The sequence below is a fragment of the Desmodus rotundus genome, chromosome 2, assembly GCF_022682495.2.
Source record: "Desmodus rotundus isolate HL8 chromosome 2, HLdesRot8A.1, whole genome shotgun sequence".
NCBI classification, from domain to species: Eukaryota; Metazoa; Chordata; class Mammalia; order Chiroptera; family Phyllostomidae; genus Desmodus; species Desmodus rotundus.
The window spans coordinates 125,860,557-125,881,679 of record NC_071388.1 but is presented as its reverse complement, the minus strand read 5'-3'; the positions used below and the strand labels follow the sequence as shown (position 1 = coordinate 125,881,679).

Below are 21,123 nucleotides of genomic sequence, written 5' to 3'. Positions count from 1 at the left end.
GCCCACGGCCTCTTGTTAGCATCCTTCACTCCTGCTGCTGTGTCAGTGCGTCTTTTTGCCAGCATTATTGTTTCTCCCCCTCAAATGTGAGTTTTTCCCCCAGGCTCATTCCGAGGATATATGGCACCCATGGCAGATAGGCATTTGATTTACAGGGCCCGGGCTTCACTGGCTCATGTCTGTACCAAACCCCTCAGCCCATTCATTGACTTTTCTTACATCCCCAGGTTCCTTAGTGGTTCACCCCAGCCAGAAATGATGCCTTCTTTCCTTCTGTGTTTTTGGACGAATAAAACCTACAACTAGAGTGTGGGTTAGAAGCCCACTGAGTAGACTCCAAGCAGCCATGTTAGGGGAATGTGTTTATCCACGTTTGTTAGGATTCTAAGTAGGTGCCACTTCAGTGTTACGTGGGAAACTTTGGGCCATTCTGTAGTCCAGAGAAGGAAATCCGAGGCAGTAATGAAAGATGATTTTATTCGAGAGTGGAGGAAGAGGGCTGAGGAGGCCACCGAATAATTAGGATGGGACAGGAATGACCTAGAACTGACTGCAGTCGTTCTTGCATTTTTTTTCTTTTCTCTGTCTTTTCATTGTCATTTGGTATTTTGACCCTTGTACTATCATTTCCTCATATTTGCTTTCATATCCCATCTTTTTTCCTGCGAGTTGTTCTGTCTGGGGTGCCTGAGCCCCATACACTTCCTTGGGCCCCACCCATGCCTTACCTTTGGCCTCATCCCCACCTTGCTCCTGCCTTCTCCTGTGCTGGGTGTCTTAGTTCTCATCCTAACTTCTCTCCCCTCATTTCTTTCTCAAGGATTGCTCCATCTTGCCCTGGCCAGGTTGCTCAGTTGGTTGGAGTGTCATCCTGTATATCAAAAGGTTTTTGGTTTGATCCCCGGTCAGGGCACATACCTAGGTTGAGGGTTCGATCCCCTGTTGGGGCGTGTATGGTATGCAACCAATTGATGTTTCTCTCTCTCTTCCTCTTCCTCTAAAATCATTAAGAAACATATCCTTGGGTAAGGATTTAAAAAAAAATAGAACTGCCCATTTTGTCATAAATACTCTGTCTTTTGTTATTAACAGATCATTCCTCCTTTTTATCTGTGGGAAAATCCAAAGATGTCTTACTACCATAGAGAGACATCCAGGGTGAACTTTCATTTTTCTTTGTTTAAGCCAGCATTCATGGGTTATTTTTTTATGCTTTGTGTCTTATCTGATTTCATCTTCAGGTAGAAAATGTTCCCATTTGGCAGGTGTGAAAATAGAGGTTAAAAGGAGTCCAGTACTTGATCAAGACCAAGCAACATGTTAAATGACAGAGCTTGGGATGTCTCCTACTAGAGCCTCCACTCTTTGCTCTTGAACTCTGCACCCTCCAGCTGGAGGAGGAGTGAACTGTGTTGCCAGGCAGGGGTGTGGGGTGGGCGAATGGGGCAGTGGGATTTCATTGCCTTGGAGAGTCTTCCATGCCAGAATTCGTGGGAAGATGTAAGATGATGCAGGATGGTGAGCCTCTTTCCCACGGTGATACAATTCTGAATCATTCTCTTATAAAGGATTCACTACCAATTCTGAGACTGGGTGGTCACAGTGGAAATGCAGTGAATTATGATTGGGTCTCAATGCCTTGGATTGCGTCATTGTCACTGTCATTATGTAAATCAGCAGGGTGGAGTTCTCCCAGTTAAGTTTCTAATGCTTTATTTATTTATTTATTTATTTTTGCAGAGCCTGCGTCATCTTGGGGGTGATATTTCTTCTGTCATCCGTCTGTATAGTGGTCAAAGCCATCCATGACCTCTCAACTAAGCTGCTCCCAGAAGTGGTAAGGTCCTTCTTCTTTCTGAACAATCTATCCCTCCTGTGTTATCCCTCTTCACAGAGTTACTGGGGGAAGTTGGGCAGGTGGAGAGAGAATACACAGTTTTAGGAGTCCTGAAGAGCTCACTGCGGAATGTGAATGACTTGGGAGAGAGGAGCACTAGGCAAGGTGAAAAGACTTCGGGTAGTTGCACCTGTACTGGGTTCTGTGTGCCTCCCCTTAGACTTTTGACTATTTTTAAAATGAGCTGTCTTTTATGTAAAGAGAAACGGGCTGCTTTTTACATGGCAGTGTGACCCGGTCTATGTAGTTGAATCTGCTGTCCTGTGCGTCATCCGCTTAGTGACTGTTGTGATGAGAACTGTTCCTTTCCTTTGCATCGATCTCATAGCTAGATCTGTTCAGGTTTTTGTCACAGCTGACATTCGAATGCAGACATCGGAGGACACAATTTCATACTGAAGTGTCTCTGACTGCTTTGTTCTCTGGGTGAGAATCATTACCTGCCCTCTGACTCTGCCCCCAACCCCCTTTATGAATGCTGAGAAAAGAATTAGTTTTAGTCTCCTATCAGGCTATCTTCATATAAGGCAGCGGATTTACTTACCGGGAGATGAAGATGCTGCCATCACCACGATTCTCTATAGACAAGGTGGGGAAAAAGTAGGTTTACAATTGTTTGTATGGAAAATAATATGATCATTAATACATAACAATACAAGAATAAACTCTGCATTTCATGTACTCACAATTATAAACTTACTTTTGCACCACCTGGTACAAGTTGTATAGTGATTTAAATGCAAAAGTAGGAGCTCTTAGGATGTGACTGGATTTGAGCATGGCTCTGGGCCCCGTCTTAGTATAAGACCTAACTTGTTAGACCTTTATTTCCACTTATAGGAAAATACATGTTAATCCCTTTTGGGGTAATGTGTAACGTGTGTGAGTGCACATGTGTTTATGGGGAAGGTGAAAATGAAGTGGGATGTTATACTGCATTTCGTAGAGCTATTGACCCAACTGCTTTAAGGCGCCCTTCCCCCACTCAGAGATTAGAGCCATTCCTTTGGTAATGCATAGGGATCTTAACTATTATTTATCATCACAGATGGAAAAGCTTGCTCTCCAATGTCTCAGTGACAGGAAGAAAAGATGGATACCAGTGTAGGAATGTACCTACCTATGGTTTTTAGTCTTGTTGAGCAGAACTGGTTCAAGCAAATACTACTGTTTATTATACTCTGGGCTCACATCTCACTATTGTGTGGTTTTACCCTTGTTGCCTAAGATCTGGACTCTTTCATCCTTTTCCTCCATCAGACTTGCTATTCTGTGTTCCCTTCTGTGAGAATCTGAAACTTACGAGAAGGGTAGTCAGGAAAGTATTAAATGTGATTACTGTATTTTTTGGACTATAAGACGCACCCCCCCAAATTTGAGAGGGAAATGGGGGTGTGTCTTACAGTCCGAATGTAGCTCACATTTACATTGGTGAAATATTATTTATGTTATTAAATATTTTACCACATTTTTTGCTTCAAATTTTTTTTTCCTATTTTCCTCCTCTAAAACCTAGGTGTGTCTTGCGGTAATTAAGACCTTAGTCAGATAGCGTGCTTGTATTTTACAGGGTACCAAAATCTGACCCTGCTCTAAGTGCTGTTTATTGGTGGGAATTTTCAGCCTGAGGCTAGCTGACACACCCGTTTATTCAGGCATTACAAATTAATTTCCAGCAGGCCTGACTGGATGGGGAGTGGATAGCTGTGCTCACACGCCCTTGCGGAGGCCTCCTTGTTTTCCCCCTGAGAGCTGAACAGTTTTTAACTGGGAACAGTCTCACATCCTATGGTGCAAATACTCCTAAGAAACAAAGCTTCCTGACTTGAATTCCACATTGAGGTATAAATGTCTAGTGCCCTGCCCCAGATGGGGGTCAGAGAGGGATAAGAACTTCATGATTTTGCCCAAGACTGGACCTGTCCTTGGAGAACTCACACCCACTGCATCTTTTATCAGTCTTAGCATAGGATTTAAAAAATCACACCCATTTGTGGTGATCCCTTCAGACCTCTGAAGTAAGGTTTGTTGTTGTTTTTTTTTTAAGCCTTCAGTGTTACAGAAAGGTAACAACGGTGCCTTCAAGCTGGGTGAGCTCCCTTCTTCAGAGGGGAGGCCTTCTAATCAGCTGAGTGGCACATGGGGCCAGGTAAATGCTGCTAGGCTGGAGCCGATGGTAGTTAAATATTGGGTTTTTGATTCCCTGTGTCTGCTCTAGAAATCTGGGGAAGCCAGTAGGCTATAGCCAGACCACCGGCCCACCCCCAAGCCCCTGTAGAAATTCAGAATGAGCGTTTGTCCACAGTGCCTCATCTAAATGAGGAGTCACAGTCTCAGATGCCCACCGAAGCCAGTCCAAAACCAGGAGAAATTGCCTATGTCTGTGGCAACTAGAAAGTGTGTGCCCGGGTGAGGGGTCCATGCCCCCTAGTGGAGTTGCCGTGTGGGAATGTGAACCTGGGGGTTGTTGGAGCTCATGAGTTTTTAAGAGAAAGTGAAAACCATTGTTCAGTGTGAAACAAATCGACAACTCTGGTTGGGAGTGGGTGGATGACTCCACGTAGGCCCCATAAAGCACGCCTTCTGGCTGCACATGGCCAGTGGCGGTTGAAGCCAGAGAGACTGGTGTTTAGAGCCTAGATATGGTGCACTTAGGTCAGAGTTGCAGCTTCACCCTTGCCCTTAACTACAGAATTGCCTCTTCGCATGTGATTTGTGTCAAGTTGTTACTGCAGGTGTGTCAGAAACAGCATTTTTCCCTGCCCCGATCTGTCCCCCAGCAGCTTTCTTTTTAATGTCAGCTGCATAATTCTCAGAGAGCGTGATTGCAAGAATGGGTAAGTTTTGATTAAGAAAGCCGTGCAGTTAGGAATTTCCTAACCATGAATTCGGTTGGCTCTGAGCCTTGCTTGTGTCCCCTGCCCCTTGGTGGCCTTGTGCTAGAACAGTCTGGCCAGCCCAGCTCTGGGGGAGCCCTAGGACCCTGTGGAGTCTGCTGCAAGGGCTTCCTAATGACAGCATAAGTCTGCTCCCTCTCAACCTGTACACAGTCGCACTGGATCATGAACGAAACGAATCCCAGAGGCGCTTTCTCGGAAGCCCTGTAGGAACTGTGGCTCTAACGTCAGGCCGAGTGGGCAGTGCCACAAGTGTAGTATTAGTGCTTGCCCTGTGTTTGTGGGTGCGTTTGGAAAGAGCATCATCCTCTTTCTGGTTTTCTACCCATTACACCCTGTTTTGGTAAGAAGGGGCAAGAAGTATGCTTCACCTTTTTGGGAAGACATGGAGCTTTGTAAGGTGAACTGATCTTCCTGAGGCCATCAGCTGGCTGGTGGCAGAGTGTGGATTTGAACTCTTTTCTCCTAGGCCGGGTCTGTCTGGGTTCCTGGTACTGTGGGCTTACGTGGTCCTGCTCTTCATTGGCTTTTCAGACCTGGGCCTCCTGGTTTCTCTTCTTTTTTTATTTTTATTTATTTATTTACTTTACATTTCTGTAGTTTTTCTATCTTTTCATACTCAGCAGTGGGTGCTGCCAAGGGCCGTCCTATAGGGAGGGTGTCCAGAGCCCTAGGTGGTCCCATCCCTGGCCCTTCAGGCTACTTCTGCTGCCCCAACCCCTTACCACACAGCCCTCTGCCCTCTGTGCCACTGGCCAGTGTAAGGGAATCATGGGACACATGGAATTGAATGGAAGGGAGGGCTTTAGGGAAGCTTCTTAGCAGGTGGGAGTGACGTGGGCTGCCCTGTCTGAGGCATGACTCCCTCTCTGCCTCTCTTACCGCCGCGCCACCCCCCCCCCCCGGCCCCCCCCCCCCCCCCCCGCCCTGTGGCCACCACAGGCAAGTCACTTCATCTTCCTGACCCTGGGCCTCCCGATATGTAAAATGGAGACTATACTTACATCAGAGGTTTATGATAAGGGTCAAATTAGTAATTTAATTAAAATAATTGTCATTAGAAGACAGTGCTAACTATGCTCTTAACATTCTGGTTTTTTATATTTCCGAACCGCTAGTCAATGTTACTCCAGTCTGTGGTCTGAGGTAATTTCAGATTGGGTCCCTTTTGAGGTAGGAGATATTTAACAGAGGGAAATGAGGGAGAATGGTGGGGTTCCCAGGAAACCTTTGAGGCCAGGTGAGCAGTTTCACAGAGATGCTCCCCACCCAGTCGGCTTGTCATCCTCAGGTCCTCTGAGCAAGCGCCTCATCCGTGGGAGTGAGTTTCTAAACACTGCCTCAGTACCCGGTGAGTACCCCGAGGCAGTGCAGCCTTGGGGGTAGGGATTGGGAGCTGAAGTCAGGGAGACAAATCTCAACTCTGTTACCTCCTAACTGGAGAAGCCTGGGGCAGGTTGTTTCACCTTTTTCTGCCTCACTTTCTTTGTAAAATGGAAATAATTATGGCACCTTCTTTGTAGGGTTGTTAAGCAAACAAAATAAAAAGGTATATAAGTAGTGTGCTTAGCACATAACTATTGAATAAATGTTGGCTATTTATTCAATATTAAATGTTGGATATTATTGGACTAGAGAAGCTTCTAAGGAAGTTGGTGGGCCTTTTGATGCCTTTAGTTCTGGAAGCTTAGAGTCTATTGCACTGTCTGGGAAATGTCTTCAGGGACCTTATTCTCAGCGAAGATTGGGTAATGCTGTAGGCTTCTTCCTGGGCAATAACCTATAAATCCTGGATCCACCATCTGCAACAGAGAGAGTCATCTTCCAGTACGGCACGCTCTCAAGCATAACTCTAAATTTAATGTGGGAGCTGTGTGGACTTAAAAAAAATAATAATCACACACAGTCAAAGCTCTCCACACCCCCTGCCAACATCTCCCCAGCTCTATGCAAAGAAAGGCAGAAATCATGGTCAGACGATCAGTGGGCCCACCCTTGTTACTTCAGACAGAATAATTCTGTTACGTAAGCAAGATGGACCTCTTTATTCATCCATCCTAGAGCCAAGGACCTACCAGCTTCTAAACAGAAGAGAGCTGAGCACTGATGAAAGAAGATTATTATTGGCTTGAATGAGTTCAAGGAGAAGAGAGTCCAGAAATAGGTTTATACAAAGCTGGCTGACTGGTCTGCAACAAAGGTACCAAGGTCTCCATAACAAACGGTGCTGGAGCAGCTGGATAACCATAGGGAAGAAAATGGACATCCAACCTTCTATCCAGATTAACTCAAAATGGACCATAAGGCTCAATCTCTAAAACCTAAGACTCTAGAATTTCTAAAAGATAAAAAAAAGAGAAAATCTTTGCAACCTTGGGGTAGGCAAAGATTTCTTAAATACAGTACCAAATACATGAGCCACAAAATCAAAATATCAAATTTGGACTCCATCAAAATAAAAAATCTTTTCTCTTCCCCATACACCATTAAGAAAATGACAAGGCAGCATAGACAGAGCTCATGTGTCAAGACCTTGTATCCAGGATGTGTACAGAACAGCTGAATAAGAAGACAAACAACCCAATAAAAAATTGCCGAAAGATTTATACAGACAATTCACAAAACAAGAGATAAATGAATGACCAGTAAGCTCCCAAGAAAATGCTCAACATTACTAATATCAGGGCGTTATAAATGAAAACAGCCACAGAATACCACAACATGCCCATTAGAGTGTCCGAAATTAAGAAAAACAAATGTGTGGAGCGTCTCCAGCTCACGTACGGATGGTGAGAGAGTGAAATGGCTCATCCACATTGGAAACAGTTCAGAGGTTCATTAAAGAGTTAAACATGCATTTACCATATGATCCAGCCATTCCACCCTAAGGGATTTACCCAAGAGAAGGGATGATATATGTCTGCACAAAGACTCCTACACAGATGTTTATTGCATTTTTATTTCTGAGGCCAAAAGCTGGAAACAACCCAAATGTATATCAAGTGAATGGGTGAACAAATTGTGATATATCCACATAATGGAATGCACTCAGCATTAAAAAGGCACTGTTGACCTATACAACAACACGGATGAACCTCAGAATAATTAAGGTGCGTACCAGAAGCAAGGCAAAAAGGAGTACATGCAGAATTCCATTTTCATTAAAGTTTAGCTGCAAACTCATCTACAGTAACAGAAGGCTAGTGGTTGCCTGAGGATGGTGGGAGGGGTAGGAGTTATTAAAGAATCACAAGGAAACTTTTGGGGGTGATTGCTGTATTCTCTTGTTTTGGGGATGGTTTCCAGATATAAAAATATGTCAACATTGATCAAGCTGTATACTTTAAATATATGCAGTTCAAGTACATCCATGGGCCGTGCTTGGCCACCCATGACCTCACATTGCTAGGCCAAGTGGGAATCCCGCTCAAATCTATGCAAAATAAATATTTTAAGTTGCAATGAAGTGAGGTTTTCTTTCCCCATACATTCAGCAGCTGGGATGTTGACAGCACCGCTAAAAAGTTACACTATAAATAGGCAGTAATAAGAAGACAAAGTGAATGATAAGAGGGGAGAGTGTAAATAGTTGGCTAAATATAACAGCTGTCATCAGAGGTACCTAGTAAGAGGCGCCTTTGCTGAAGTATGACTGATCTCGTGTCGTTGCTGGGAGCACTCGGGGGGTACCTGCTGGTGGCTCAGGCTCTTGAGAGGATTAACCATTTTAAACCTGAAAGCACAGGGAAGTCGGTCTTTTGGTCTCTTGCATATAGTGTGATTTGTTTGTCAGCTCAGGTGTTACCTAGGAAATGGCTGACTGGTTCTTTCTTCCTCACTGTGTTAACCTTGGGTTTGAATGAGAATGCGATGTGTCTGTGAGCGGTCTGCCGTGCTGCTGTGTTCTTTCTGTTGTGCCTCTTTGCATTTTCTACCTCAAGAGGTACTTTTCAGCTTGAGTCTCATTAGACTTTCGCAATAAATATCCCTGAAGTATACAGGGGCATTAGACTCGCTGCCATTTTTTAATAAGGAAGCAAATCCTCGGGTAAAGAAATAAAACGACTTCCTCCACACACACGTGTGCGCACACACACACAGGCATGGAACCAGGTGTTCTGACAGGGCTCTCTCTGTCCTGTGAATTGCCTCCTGAAGCACCAGGGAGTGTGCGGCCTGAAAGCCAGCTCTCAAGAAAAGCTGATCTAACTGGCTCGGTGTCCTGGTTGAAAAAAAACATGGCTGAGACTCTGAGACTCAGTCTAACAGAAGATTCTGAATAAGCTTCAAGTTGAGGATTTTGCACACTACTAAATGGAGTGAACCCCCTCCCCCATTTCCCCAGTGGCCTTGAACCTTCCAACGTGACATATACCTTGAATACCTGCCTCAGGGGGGCTGCTGGGTTATGGCAACAAAAATGGAGAGGCGAAAGGAAGTGAGGGAAGAGGGAAGGGAGGGAAATGTGCTCACTTCTCTCCATGTCTGCCAGCACTCCCCTGGTCTAATTTGGGGGAATCTGTGTATTTAAGGATACTGGTGTTTACCAGAGATGGGTGTTGCTAAATCAAGGTTGAGTACTTTGCTATTCAGATGCGTCTGTGCTTGACCTTGGGAAGTGTATTTAATCTCTTGGCACTTGTCTTTCCATCTGGAATGTGAGAATTCAGCACTTCTAACTTGGCATCTCTTTTTCTCTGAGGTTTTAAGAGCACTGCCTTATCTTTTGGAGAAAGAACAAAATTATAAAGATGTTTAACATTTTTAAGTAAATATTTTCTCATTCACTTCCCTAAGTGTACCATGGACAATGCACTCTTCATAACATTTCTCTGTTTTTCTGTTAATTGTTTAGCTAGTGAAGAGAATCACACCCAATGCCTTTTTATTTCCCAAGCTTTGACTAAAAGAGCCCCGTCGGTATGGTGCTCACAGTACCCGGGTGCAGGAGAGCAGGGACCAGAGCTCAGCCGTCCTCCTACAGTGGGGCTGTGCTGTTACTCCGGAGTCGATTGCCAAGTATCTGGTGACAAAGCCGCACATATTACTAAGTTGTCAGGGAAATAGCTGATACTTTAGAGGGGGAAGTAGATTTGGGGTACTGGGTGAAAATTCTTGATCCCTCAATAATCCTGTTAAAACAGGCTCTCTGTTCATCTCAGCGCCCCACACACCCCTCCACGTGGACTCGATGGAGGGCAGGGCAGAACTGAAAAACCAGGCTGACTCTGGGCACGTGTGCGGGCCAGCTGTGTTACACAGGACCCTGGACTTTCTCCTTTATTTTCTGTATGGTGGCTCTCCCAAAGAGAGGGTGTATGCAGAGACGGTTACCAGAGGAACAGCTGAAGCTGAGTTAAGGCTCTCACTGTTGAGGGCTGTGGGCCTCTACACTTGCCCCCGTCTGCTAGGGAGAAGCAGCATTGGTGCCAGTTCGTGTTACCACTAGGTTCTGCCTGCTGGCCTGTGTACCTGACCGGAGCACCCTCCATGTGGAATTCCCCGAACACCGCTCAGCCGCAGTGGAGGTGCTTGTCCTCTGTCTTCCTAATGCTGCTTGCACTGGTCGCTCTGACCACGTTGTGGTGTAATTTTCTTTCTACTTGTCGCCCTGAATAGACTGTAAGCTCTTGAGGACTAAGACTCATTCTCCTCCCAGCACTGAATAGAACCCAGCATGTAGCATGTATATTGATAAATGTATGTTAATGAATTAATTTATGCATCTGTGAAGCCCTTGGCTATACCAGGCAGAGCCAGTTCCACACTTAGAAATGGGATGGAACCAAGAGGAGCTAATCTTTCAAGGAACCTTAAACAGAGTCTGTGCTATGGACATTTTTACTCGCCTCGGGGAGAAATAGAGCTAGCAAGGAGGACTTGTCCCAGCCCCCTCCCCCTCAGCCATAGCTTTGAGTTCTTTCTGTGCTGCAGTGCTAGTGATGTATGCGAGCAGGTGGTCTGCAGGGCAGGCAGCCCACACTTGCGGCTCCTTTGACCATCACCCCGATTTTTGTGTGAGACATATTTATATCCATAAGAAATATAATGATGTGTGTGTTGTTACTTGAATGGATTGTACATATTACTCTGCACTTTTTAAATCAACATGTTGTTAAGATCTAGAACACGTAGGATGTTAATGCCTATCATGTAAGTTCATGTATTGCAGCCACTTCCCCATTGCTGGGCATTTGGGTTGCTAGCAGTTTATTATCATCACAAGGCTGTTGGAATGAGCATTGAAGTGCACCATGGTGGTGTGTAGTTGTGCAGACGGTGTTTCTGTAGGTAAATACCTAGGAGAGGAATTTTGGGTAGTAGAGGGTGCACGTGTTTTAACAGGTGATGCCAAGTTGCCCGTTGGTGTGGCTGCAACAGTTTACATTCTCAGAATGCCACCATGCTTGATACCTTCTGACTTACCACAGTTTTCCAGGCTCCTGGGTGAAAAATGGTTTCTTATTTTTAGTATGTTTTCCTGTGATTGTGGGTAAAGTTGATTATGATTGTCTGTGTTTTTTATAAACCACTTCCTTTGCCCATTTTTCTGTTGTTACCTTTTCCTTACTGGTTTTTAGGAGTTATTTATAGGTTCTGAGCTCCAGTCTTGTTGTATGCAAGTTACAAATAATTTCTCTTAATATCTAATTCTTCTTTTTAAGGTCGTATATCCTTTGCTGTTAGAAGCCCCTTTCCATTTGGTGTAATCAGATTCATCAGTCATTTTCTCTGCGGGACAGCGGTGGCTTTGTTTTGTTGGGGGAGGGTGGGTGTTCAGAATGCTTCACTGCCCCGATGCATGAAGATGAATGCCAATATCTCCTTATTTTTTATACATATAAAAAAGTAGACTTTAAAATTGAGTCTCTAATTTGTCTAGAATTTTGTGTGTGTGGTGTGAGGTAAGGATCCAATTTTGTTGATTACTTTTTTCATATGAACATAGAACCTTCCCACCTCCATTCCAAAGGCCACCTCCGTCACATGCCAAACTCCCACCGGGGCACGGCCATCTCGACCTGGGCCAGTCACGCTCAGTTCTGGGGATCTGCTGGTTCTCTTCTAGTGTCGTACTTTTAAATTTCTGTGATTATAATAAGTCTTAATGTTTGGTCAGTCTCTTTTCTAGAATCTTCAAAATGGTTTTGACTAATGTTGCATTTGTAGTACTTCAAAATTATTTTGCCAAATTTAATGAAAAAGTCATGTTGTGGTATTGAGGTTGCATTAAATTTAATAACTTTGAGTAAATTGGTTCCTTTTAACTATTAAATCCTCCCTTCCATTTCATCTCTTTTATCTCCTGTAGTGACCTTTGTAATCTTCTCTGTAAGGACCTTACACATTTTTATTTGGGTTGTTTCTTTATATTTTATAAGTTTTGTTGCTGCTTTAAGGGTTCATATTGATTTCACTTTCTAAATTATTACTGCCTAAAATAGCTAATAGTATTTAAATATTGTTTTTGTTAGCCTGTAACCTTGCTGACTTTTCTACAGTTAGATTTGTTTATCAGTTCATTGTTTTGGATATGTTACATAATAATGATTTGCAATCATTACAATTCTAATATTTCTCTTTTTTCTTGTCTTATTTATTAGCCAAGATCTCGAATACAATATTTAAGTTTGCCTCTGATTTTGGAGTGATGAAGTGACTATTCGTTTTTTTTCCTGCTTAGAGTTGTTTTTTTTAAAATCACAAATAGGTGTTGAAGTTTGAGTACTTTTTCTGTAAATACTGAGATATTTCTTTTCCTCTAGCATGTTCATCTTTTGAAGCAATATTCTAATGTTGAGGCATCCTCACATTTTTGGGATAAACCTTATTTGAGCAGAAAGTATTATTTTTTAAATCCATCGCTTGTTTCCACTTGCTCTTTCATTGAGGACTTTTTTGCTTCTCTGCTCGTAAGTGACATTGATCTGAAGCCCCTGACTTGTGTACCACGGACAGGGTGGCACAGACGTAGGTTTGCAGCTGTGACCACGCGCAACAGAGTTTATTCCTGTATTATTATTTATTAGTTATTGTATTATTTTCCATGAGAACCACTGTAAAACTTTCTTTTGCCCCACCCTGCCTAATGAGTTGCCTAGCTTTTCTTTTTCTTTTTTTTCAAGATATGCATTTCTTGATCGAGGTGAGATGCATGTAACATAAAAGTCACCATTTTCACGTGCATTTGGAATATGGATGGTCTGATTCATCTATGATGTAGCTTTTCATTTGTTTCTGTGCCCTGGGATACTGGCTATACTGTAGGAATTATTCATTCCTTTAAGTTTTGGTAGAACTTACCTGCAAAATTGAGCCAGTGAACTCTGGAGCCAAGACTTCCTGTGTAAATTAGCTGTGAGACTTGGACAAGTTACCTCACTTCTTTGGCTACAGTTTTCTCATACATGAAATTGACATTAGTGTCTACTTGTGAAGTTGTGAGTATAGCTCAGTCAGTGCATGTAAAAAGCATTTAAAAACTGCCCAGCACTTGGTGCTACAACAGGTGTTTGTTGCTTTATTATTATTATTATTATTGAGTTTTTTCCACCTGCCACCTTAAATATTTTTATAGTTTATGTTTTTGGAACAATTTTCAAAATTTGTTCTTCTAGAAAATTGTTTATTTTATCTAGGCTTTCAAATCTATTGCATTAATTAGCATTTCTCCTGTTATTCTCATATGATTTTTTAAAATATCTAATCCACCTGTACTTGTGGGCCCTGTGTTATTGCTAATGTTTCTTTGCGTTCTTGCTTTATGTCTCTTAAGCTGGCTTGAACAAGTTTGTTTCATTCCTCTTTTAAGAACCTGCATTTGATTTTGTAGATCAAGTCTGTCAGTTTGCTTTCTTGTTCATTAAATTTTCATCTTTAGTGGTTCCTTCATTTTGTTCACACTCAGTTTTTGGGGGTTGGGTAAGTGAGTTCATGTTTGTTTATTTTTCCTTTTTAGTTTTTGTTGTTGGTGTTTCATTTTTCTTTCTGTTTTGTTTTCAAACTGTAAGAGAGACAAAATAGTTACTTTTGTAAGAAGCTGGCAAAGTTAGTTTGCGTAGAATGTGTCCTGCATGGCAATTTTCCACATTATATTGTTTAGGACCTAAGGTTCGGTGCTAGGTGGCTTTCAGATCTGGCCTAACCTACCCTCTGCTAGGGCAGAACCTCGGATGGAGCTCCGATTATGTATGAGTGTTAGAAACTCTTCAGATTCTTTACTGACGGAACCATCAGTGCGTGCTCCTGGGGTAACCATCTCACAGAACAAGCCAGGAGTGTGAATGGGTTGTCAGGGTTATGTATCAGCTGGCTAGGCTGTGGTCTCCAGTTATTCAATTAAACACGAATGTTTGTGTTGCTGGGAAGAAATTTTGTAGAAGTGATTAATATGTATAATCAGTTGACTTTACAAGATTGCCCTTGAGAATCTGAGTGGGCTTGATCCAGTTGTTTGAAAGGTTGTAAGAGCTGAGGCTTCCCTGAAGAGGAAGAAATTCTGCTGCTTGCGGGCAGCTGCTTCAGTTCCTGCCAGAGTCCCTCCCAGCTCGTCCCCCCTGGCACTTGGCCCTGTGGGCCTCCCCTTTGCTTAGCCAGCCCCCAGGCACATAAGCCAATTCCTTGCATACATCTTTTATCTCTCCTTCCGGTTCTCTTTCTCTGCCATGAAATATCTCCCTCACATTGAATTTCAATTTTTATCCAAGTTGTACATGTATATACCATAGTTTAAATAGCCAGTTATTCTACAAGACATTATAAAAAATAACCCTCTCCCTAGAGGCAACTATTTATAACTCCTTTCAACCTCCGCATCTCTAAGCAACACGCGTAAGTTGTCACTCCTCTCGATTTTTCAGTTATTGGCATGATTTTTTTGACAACCTGTTCTGTTTAGCCCTTTAATCATTTCCTAATTACTTCCCAGCACATTCACATTGTTATTTTGATTAGATCAATATTCAGCATTGTTGCTATTAATATTATAAATGTTATTCATAGCCGAGCCCAGGAGTCTGCTGTGACTCACTCTTTCTTGCAGTACATTGCTGACTAATACGTGGATGATAATGTCAATTACGCACATGACGCACGTGCACACTCTGGGTCGACACCACGGTTGTCATCTCAGGGCCCCATTCATTGTAATCCTGGGGATCCATTTTACTTTCTCTTAGGAGAAGGTAAATGTATCTTATTGGATCCCATTTTGCTGTTTTTCCTGGTTTACGCCACTGTTTAGGAGAAGCACACCCTCCAGTAGCTTCTTAAGAACAGAGAGAGGGAAAGCAAAATTTTTGAGACTTTGAATGTCAGAAAGTGTTGGTATTCTATCTTCACACTTTACTTGGTAGTTTGCCTGGGTGGAAATGAGTTTACTTTTAGAGTTTTGAATGCATTAATCCACTGTCTTCTAATTTCTAATATTGCTTTCCAGAAGTTATAATGGTATTCTAATAACCTATCCTTTTCTTTAAGGCCTGTTTATCCTCGTTGAAAGCTTGTAGGAGCTTCTGTTTGTCCCCCGTGTTCTGAAAGTTTACAGTTTTTAGCCTTGGTGAGGAATTAACTCATGTCATTTAATCTTGGAAGGTTTTTCTTAAATTATTTTATTAATGATATTTTTTACTATTGTTTTTCTCTGTTCTATATTTTTAGGCTTTATATTATTGAAATGTTGGACTGGTTTTCTAATTTTTTTCTCCTATATTTTACTTTTTGTGTTTTTGTTCTTCCTGAGAGACTCCCTCAACCCTATCTTCTGATGCTTTTACAGTTGTTAATTTCTGTTACTGTGTTACAAATTCTAAGAACTTCTTTTCCTGATGTGTTCTTTTTATAGCATCCTTTTCTCATATGAAGGTATAGTATCTTCTGTTTCTAATGATGTTAACAATAAGTTAAAGTATTTTCATCTCTCTGCATACCATTGTTGCCCAGTGACATTATGCTGTGTTTTTAGATCTCTGTCTTTCATATCAGATGGCTTCCCAAAAGTCTGGTGAACGTTGGCTGGCTGATTACATTTAAGAAGAATATATTTATGATTGTGTATGGGTGAGGCTTATCAGGTATGATCTAAATTAAAGGCAGAAGGTTTTAAGCTAGTATTTGGGTCCATGGATGGAATTTAGGGGATCCATAAACTTTAATTGAAAAAAGTTGTCTTTATTTTTATTTCACCTTTTCTAAAATTTAACAGTTTCTTCCATTATAAAATTAGATAATATTAAACAGTTGTAATATTAGAGTTCTTGTGACTTTTTCACCAATAGAATTTAAAAAGTCAGGTTTTTTTAATGTAAGATTTGTTTGTCAGATATCTCAAAATGTTTTTTTGCGCTTATCACAACTTAAAATTACTGTACTTATTAGATGTTATTGGATTTTGCTGTTTAGTACATTAATTTAGAAACACTTCTATTACTAGCCCTGGCTGGTGTGGCTCAGTGGATTGAGCACCGGCCTGTGAACAGAAGGTCACTGGTTCGCTTCTCAGTCAGGGCACAGCCTGGGTTGTGGGCCAGGTCCCCAGTGGGGGGCACGTGAGAGGCAACCACACATTGATGTTTTTCTCCCTCTTTTTCTCCCTCCCTTCTCCTCTCTCTGGAAATGAATAAATAAACTCTTAAAAAAAAAGAAAAGAAAGAAACACTTCTATTACTAAAGCAGTCTTACTAATTGTTTGCAAATGTAAATGGTTTTCTCTGTAAGTCTGTTCATTTTACTTTCTGCACTTAAATAATTTTCTCTCTTCTCCTGGGCTAGTCACTTTGGCAGGGTACAAGGTAAACTCCCTCAACCCCCAGGTTTGCAGGCAGTGGCCCCGCTGTCAGCCCCACCTGGCGTGCCCACCTGGCGTGCCCTGCGCAGAGACCCTCTAGTTTGATTCCTGCAGTGAGTGCTCTTTCCCGCCTGCTTGGGAGCCCTGCAGTCACACTGTGCCCAACGGAGGAGGGGCTCGAGGCCTCTTAAGGACATTGTTAATTAATCTTTCTGCTCTGGTTTCACCTCTTTTACCCCAATTCCAGGAGTGCCTAGTGGCGTGGATTCCTGAGGCCTTGGGGTTTTGGCGTCTTGCTTCTCTACCTCTCCCTTGCCCTAGGGTTCCACCGTTCCTTGAACCTTTAAGGCAGCTAAGACTATTCGTCTTCTTTTACAGCTCACACAGTTTGGTGGCTGTTGTCCTTTTGTTTTCATTTTCCTCGTAGGTTCATGTCTTTAAAATAAACTTCCTGTGCTGCCATTTAGTGGCCTTGTAAAAGCTGAACGTGTGTGTCCATTCCATGATCTTTAAAAGGAATCCCTTCTGATATATGTATTTCTTGGTATCCTTGCCTGAGGACATTTTTTCATTGCTTTTAGAGAAAGGAAGGGAGAGAGACAGAAACATTGACTGGTTGCTTCCCACATACCCAAACAGGGTATTGTACCTGACCGGACTGGGGATCGATCCACAACCCAGGCATGTGCCCTGACCAGGAATCAAACCCACAACATTTTGGTTATGGGATGATGCTCCAACCAACTGAGCCATACTGGCCAGGGCCCTTCTGATTTCTAAGGCATTTTCTAATATATGAAGTGATATTCTTTTCATTGTGGGTTATTTGGTTTTTTATTTTTTTTAAGTCAAAATTGAAACTGAGGGCTATCAGACAACATTAGAAAAGATTGTCCTACCATTTTTATGTATGAAGGGCAGCAGATTACAGGTCTGACGCATGGGTGTTTGAATACCTTCTACACCCTAGCTATGTGACCCAACCCTAGGGGCTTACTTAGCCTCTCTGTTTAAGGTCATAATTTCTACCCAGTAGGAATCTTGTGATGATTATGTTTGAAATAAAAGTGGTTATTAAGACTTTGGAAAGAGAGCCTCATCTGTAATGGGCATTAATAATAGCATCTGCTTGTATTATTGTGACTGTTACTTAAGGAACTCTCTACCGGGTTGTTGGCGTGGTGTTCATACCAAAAACTGGGGGCAAAAACTAGCCACCAGAAGATCCTCCTTCCTTTGCTGGGAAGAGCTATTCACGGCACAATGCCTCTGTGCCATGAGTGGGTAGCTGAGGGGTTGTTATGCTTGGTCCTGGTTTTAGGGAACCTGGGGGTGTCTCTCCCTGTAAATGTCCAGTGGTCCTCCAGGGAGGAAGGTGTGTGAGCCCAGCCAGGCTGGCTCACCTCAGATTTCATGGTGGCGTTCAGGGATTAGAGTGCTTCTCCCCAGTGAGCCCTGCTTTGCTATCTTGCATTAGCAAACCGCCGTCAGACTGATGCCTTGGTTAACAGAAATGAGGCTGCATCTTAGTGTGGTAGCCAAGCACTTCACAGCACCCACCTTGCCCCTGAGGCAGTCACACTGCCTCAGCTGACACTGCCTTGTCCTCTCTGGCATCTCGCGGCCCTGCCCACTTCAGCTTCACGGTATCCATGGAGCTGGGCATCTGCTCCCTCCACAAGACTTTGCAGGTGGGCCAGCCTGCCAGAAATCACCAGGGACCAGGGCTCCCCCGTCTGTAAGTCCCACCAGTGACCCCAATGTCCACCAGCTGCAAAACCTCCCAGCTGCTTACCTGATTATGTAAACATGAGCTCTTGACCTTCCCAACACCAGAATGGTCTCATATGTTAATTTTAAAATTGCGAAGTCATTTAATGTGAATCCATGGCAATTTGTCAATATAATTTAATAACCAGGGGAAATTGAAGGCTTGTGCTCTGCACAATTTTCTCCACATCTGCTAGCTTTTCTCCTCTGCGTGAGGGGTGGGAGTGGGGGACAAGAAGATCTGAGGGTAAGAGTGACTTTTAATTTCACCTGGGGCCGTAAATCGATACACATTTATTATTCATCCAGCAGTAGCATGTCCCTGGGTAATTCTATAACACGCGCAGTGTCAGAATGATTTGAAATTTGTCCTCATTAGGAAAGCAAAGGACGCGATTTTTTTTGCAGTCGTAAGCAAGCGAGTGTCCAAATGCCCCCCTGTGCTGTCGCACCGCTGATGGAAAGGGGAGTGTTGGTCCTTGGGGAATGGGCGAGTTGGATTTTCAGACAGGCCCTCTGTCTGGTGTGGGTGACCACAGTTCACTGTGACCTGGAATTGCATCTACTGGTGTCACTGTGATAAGGAATAAACTTAGAGTAGGACGTGACACGTGGTACTGCAAAAAATATATATATTTCTACAGATTTTCCTGTGAGAACCCATGAATAAAAACACTCTGAGAGGAGGCTATATGGAAAAATGGGGGTGGTGGCAGAGAGGAGGGAGAAACTCAGTATCACAGTGTAAGAAGCTGCTGCTGGCTGATGACCAGCCAGAAACAAGGATCCTCCATGCGATGTGATAATGTGAATCATTCAGAAAACGAATTTGATTTATAGGCGTTAACTCACACCCCCACCTCTGTTTTGGTGTATGAGCTGTTGGTGGGGGTGGTGGTGGATGTCTTCGCCTGTGTGGCTGCTATAATGAAATATGTGGATTGGGAGGCTTAACCAACAAACTTTTATTTCTGCTTACTGTCTCTTTGTTGGTGTTCCCACTGAGATCATTGAACATCCTTATAGCCAGGTTTTTAAAGTCTGTATCTGTTAGATTGCTAGCCTCCATTTAGTTCTTTTCCTAGAGTTTTCTCCTGTTCTTTCATTTGGGGCATGTTTTTTTATCTCCTCATTTTGACAGTCTCCCTGTGTTTGTTTCTCTGTTAGGTGTATCTGCTACATCACCCGGTCTTGGCAGAGTGGCCTTATATGGTAGGTGACCTTTGCAGCCCAGTGGCACAGCCTCCCTGGCACCTGAGCGGAGTGCACCAGGAGTGTCCCTTTGGTGGGCTGTGTGTGCCCTCCTGTGTAGTTGAGTTGCCTTGATTGCTGTTGGCACGGCAGTGGGTGGGGTTGACCGTCAGGCTGACCTGTTGTGAGGACTGGCCATGACCACAGCGTACAAGCTGCTGTGTGGAGGCTGACCCCAAAGAAGGGGATTCACCCTGGCAAGGTCTGGTGTGCTGAGACCTCCCTTTGGGTTTGCTGCTCTATTGTGGTTTGAAGCCAGCCACTTGGGGGGTTGGTTCTGGGTATTTTGGGAGGAACTCCAGTGCATGCCAGGGTCAGCAGCTGCCTGGGGCTGACCTGGGTCTCCCTGGTAGCAGCAACAAAGCAGTCAGTGTGCTGGAGCCCAGAGTAGGTGCTTGCAAATAAGTGAGGCTGTGTGTGGGTCCTTGAAGAGGATACCTGAGTTTGTAGCAGCCTTTTTCTGTCTCACCTGGATGGATAGAATCCTCTTGGATTTTCACAGCCAGATGTTGTGGGGGCTTCTCTTCCCAGTATTGGTGCTTTGTTTGGGCTGAGGAGCCCAGTGTGTGGCTGGAAACTTTGCTCCTGGGGGGCGGGTCCCCTGCAGCTGAGATATCCCTCCTGCTTCTCAACTACAATACGTGGCTATAGGACCAGATCATTTTGTGTTTCTGCCCCTCCTACCAGTCTCAATGTGGCTTCTTTATATCCTTAGCTATAGGACTTCTGTCCAGTCTCTTCAGATGGTTCTCCAGCTGGATTGTTCTATAATTTAGTTATAATTTTTATGTAGTCATGGGAGCAGGCAAGCACAGTGTTTACCTACTCTTCCATTTTCATCAGAATTTAAAACATTTATTTCTCATAGATATGGAGGCTGGAAATTCGGAGGTTTTAAGGTGATAGCAGATTTGGTGTCTGGTGAGAGCACTCTTCCTGGCTTGTAGATGGCCACCTTCTTGCTGTGTCCTCACATGGCAGAGAGATCCTTTTTCTTGTGTCTGTTCTTGTGAGGGCACTAATCCTACTTGTGAGGGCTCCATCCTTATGACTTAATTACCCCCAAGGGCCCCACCTCTAAATACCATCACATTGGAGGTTAGAGCTTCAACATAGGAATTTAGGGGGAACACAAGCATGCAGTCTTACAGCGGGGAGAGTGGTAGAGTTCAGATTTGGCCAGCGGGTTGATAGCATTGTTAAGTTGCGTCAGGACATCCTGACAGCCAAGATCTTGATCAGTGATTGGACTAATCTTTTTAGAGGCAGCTGATAGAAACCAATGGGAGAGATTATTCTAGCAGTTTCTCTACCTGAGGTCATTTACCCTAGTATTTTGATCTGAGGGTACATGATGGCAGATGGTCTCCTATATAAGGGGAAATGATTAAACCCCATCAACTTTCTTACTGTTTCTTTGCCTGTTTCTTGCATCTCAACTGCCTATCTCCATTTGGAACCTGGATAAAAAAGCCTAGTATGAACTGGAGGCACTTGGACTGAGTTAGAGAAGACCTTCCATG

The 21,123-nt window shown here is 43.4% G+C and overlaps 1 protein-coding gene across 4 annotated transcripts in view; it reads left to right on the top strand.

The window, feature by feature from the left end:
* Positions 1–21,123, top strand: part of TMEM163 (transmembrane protein 163) — a 227,076-nt gene that overhangs the window by 181,701 nt on the left and 24,252 nt on the right. For 2 of the 4 annotated variants that reach the window (XM_053918612.1, XM_053918614.2), the window contains exons 5-6: positions 1,741–1,837; positions 19,517–19,561. In XM_053918612.1, coding sequence (XP_053774587.1) covers positions 1,741–1,837; positions 19,517–19,561 — 142 coding nt within the window. The remainder of the gene's footprint in view (positions 1–1,740; positions 1,838–19,516; positions 19,562–21,123) is intronic. The other 2 variants (XM_053918613.1, XM_053918615.2) reach the window with 1 other exon arrangement.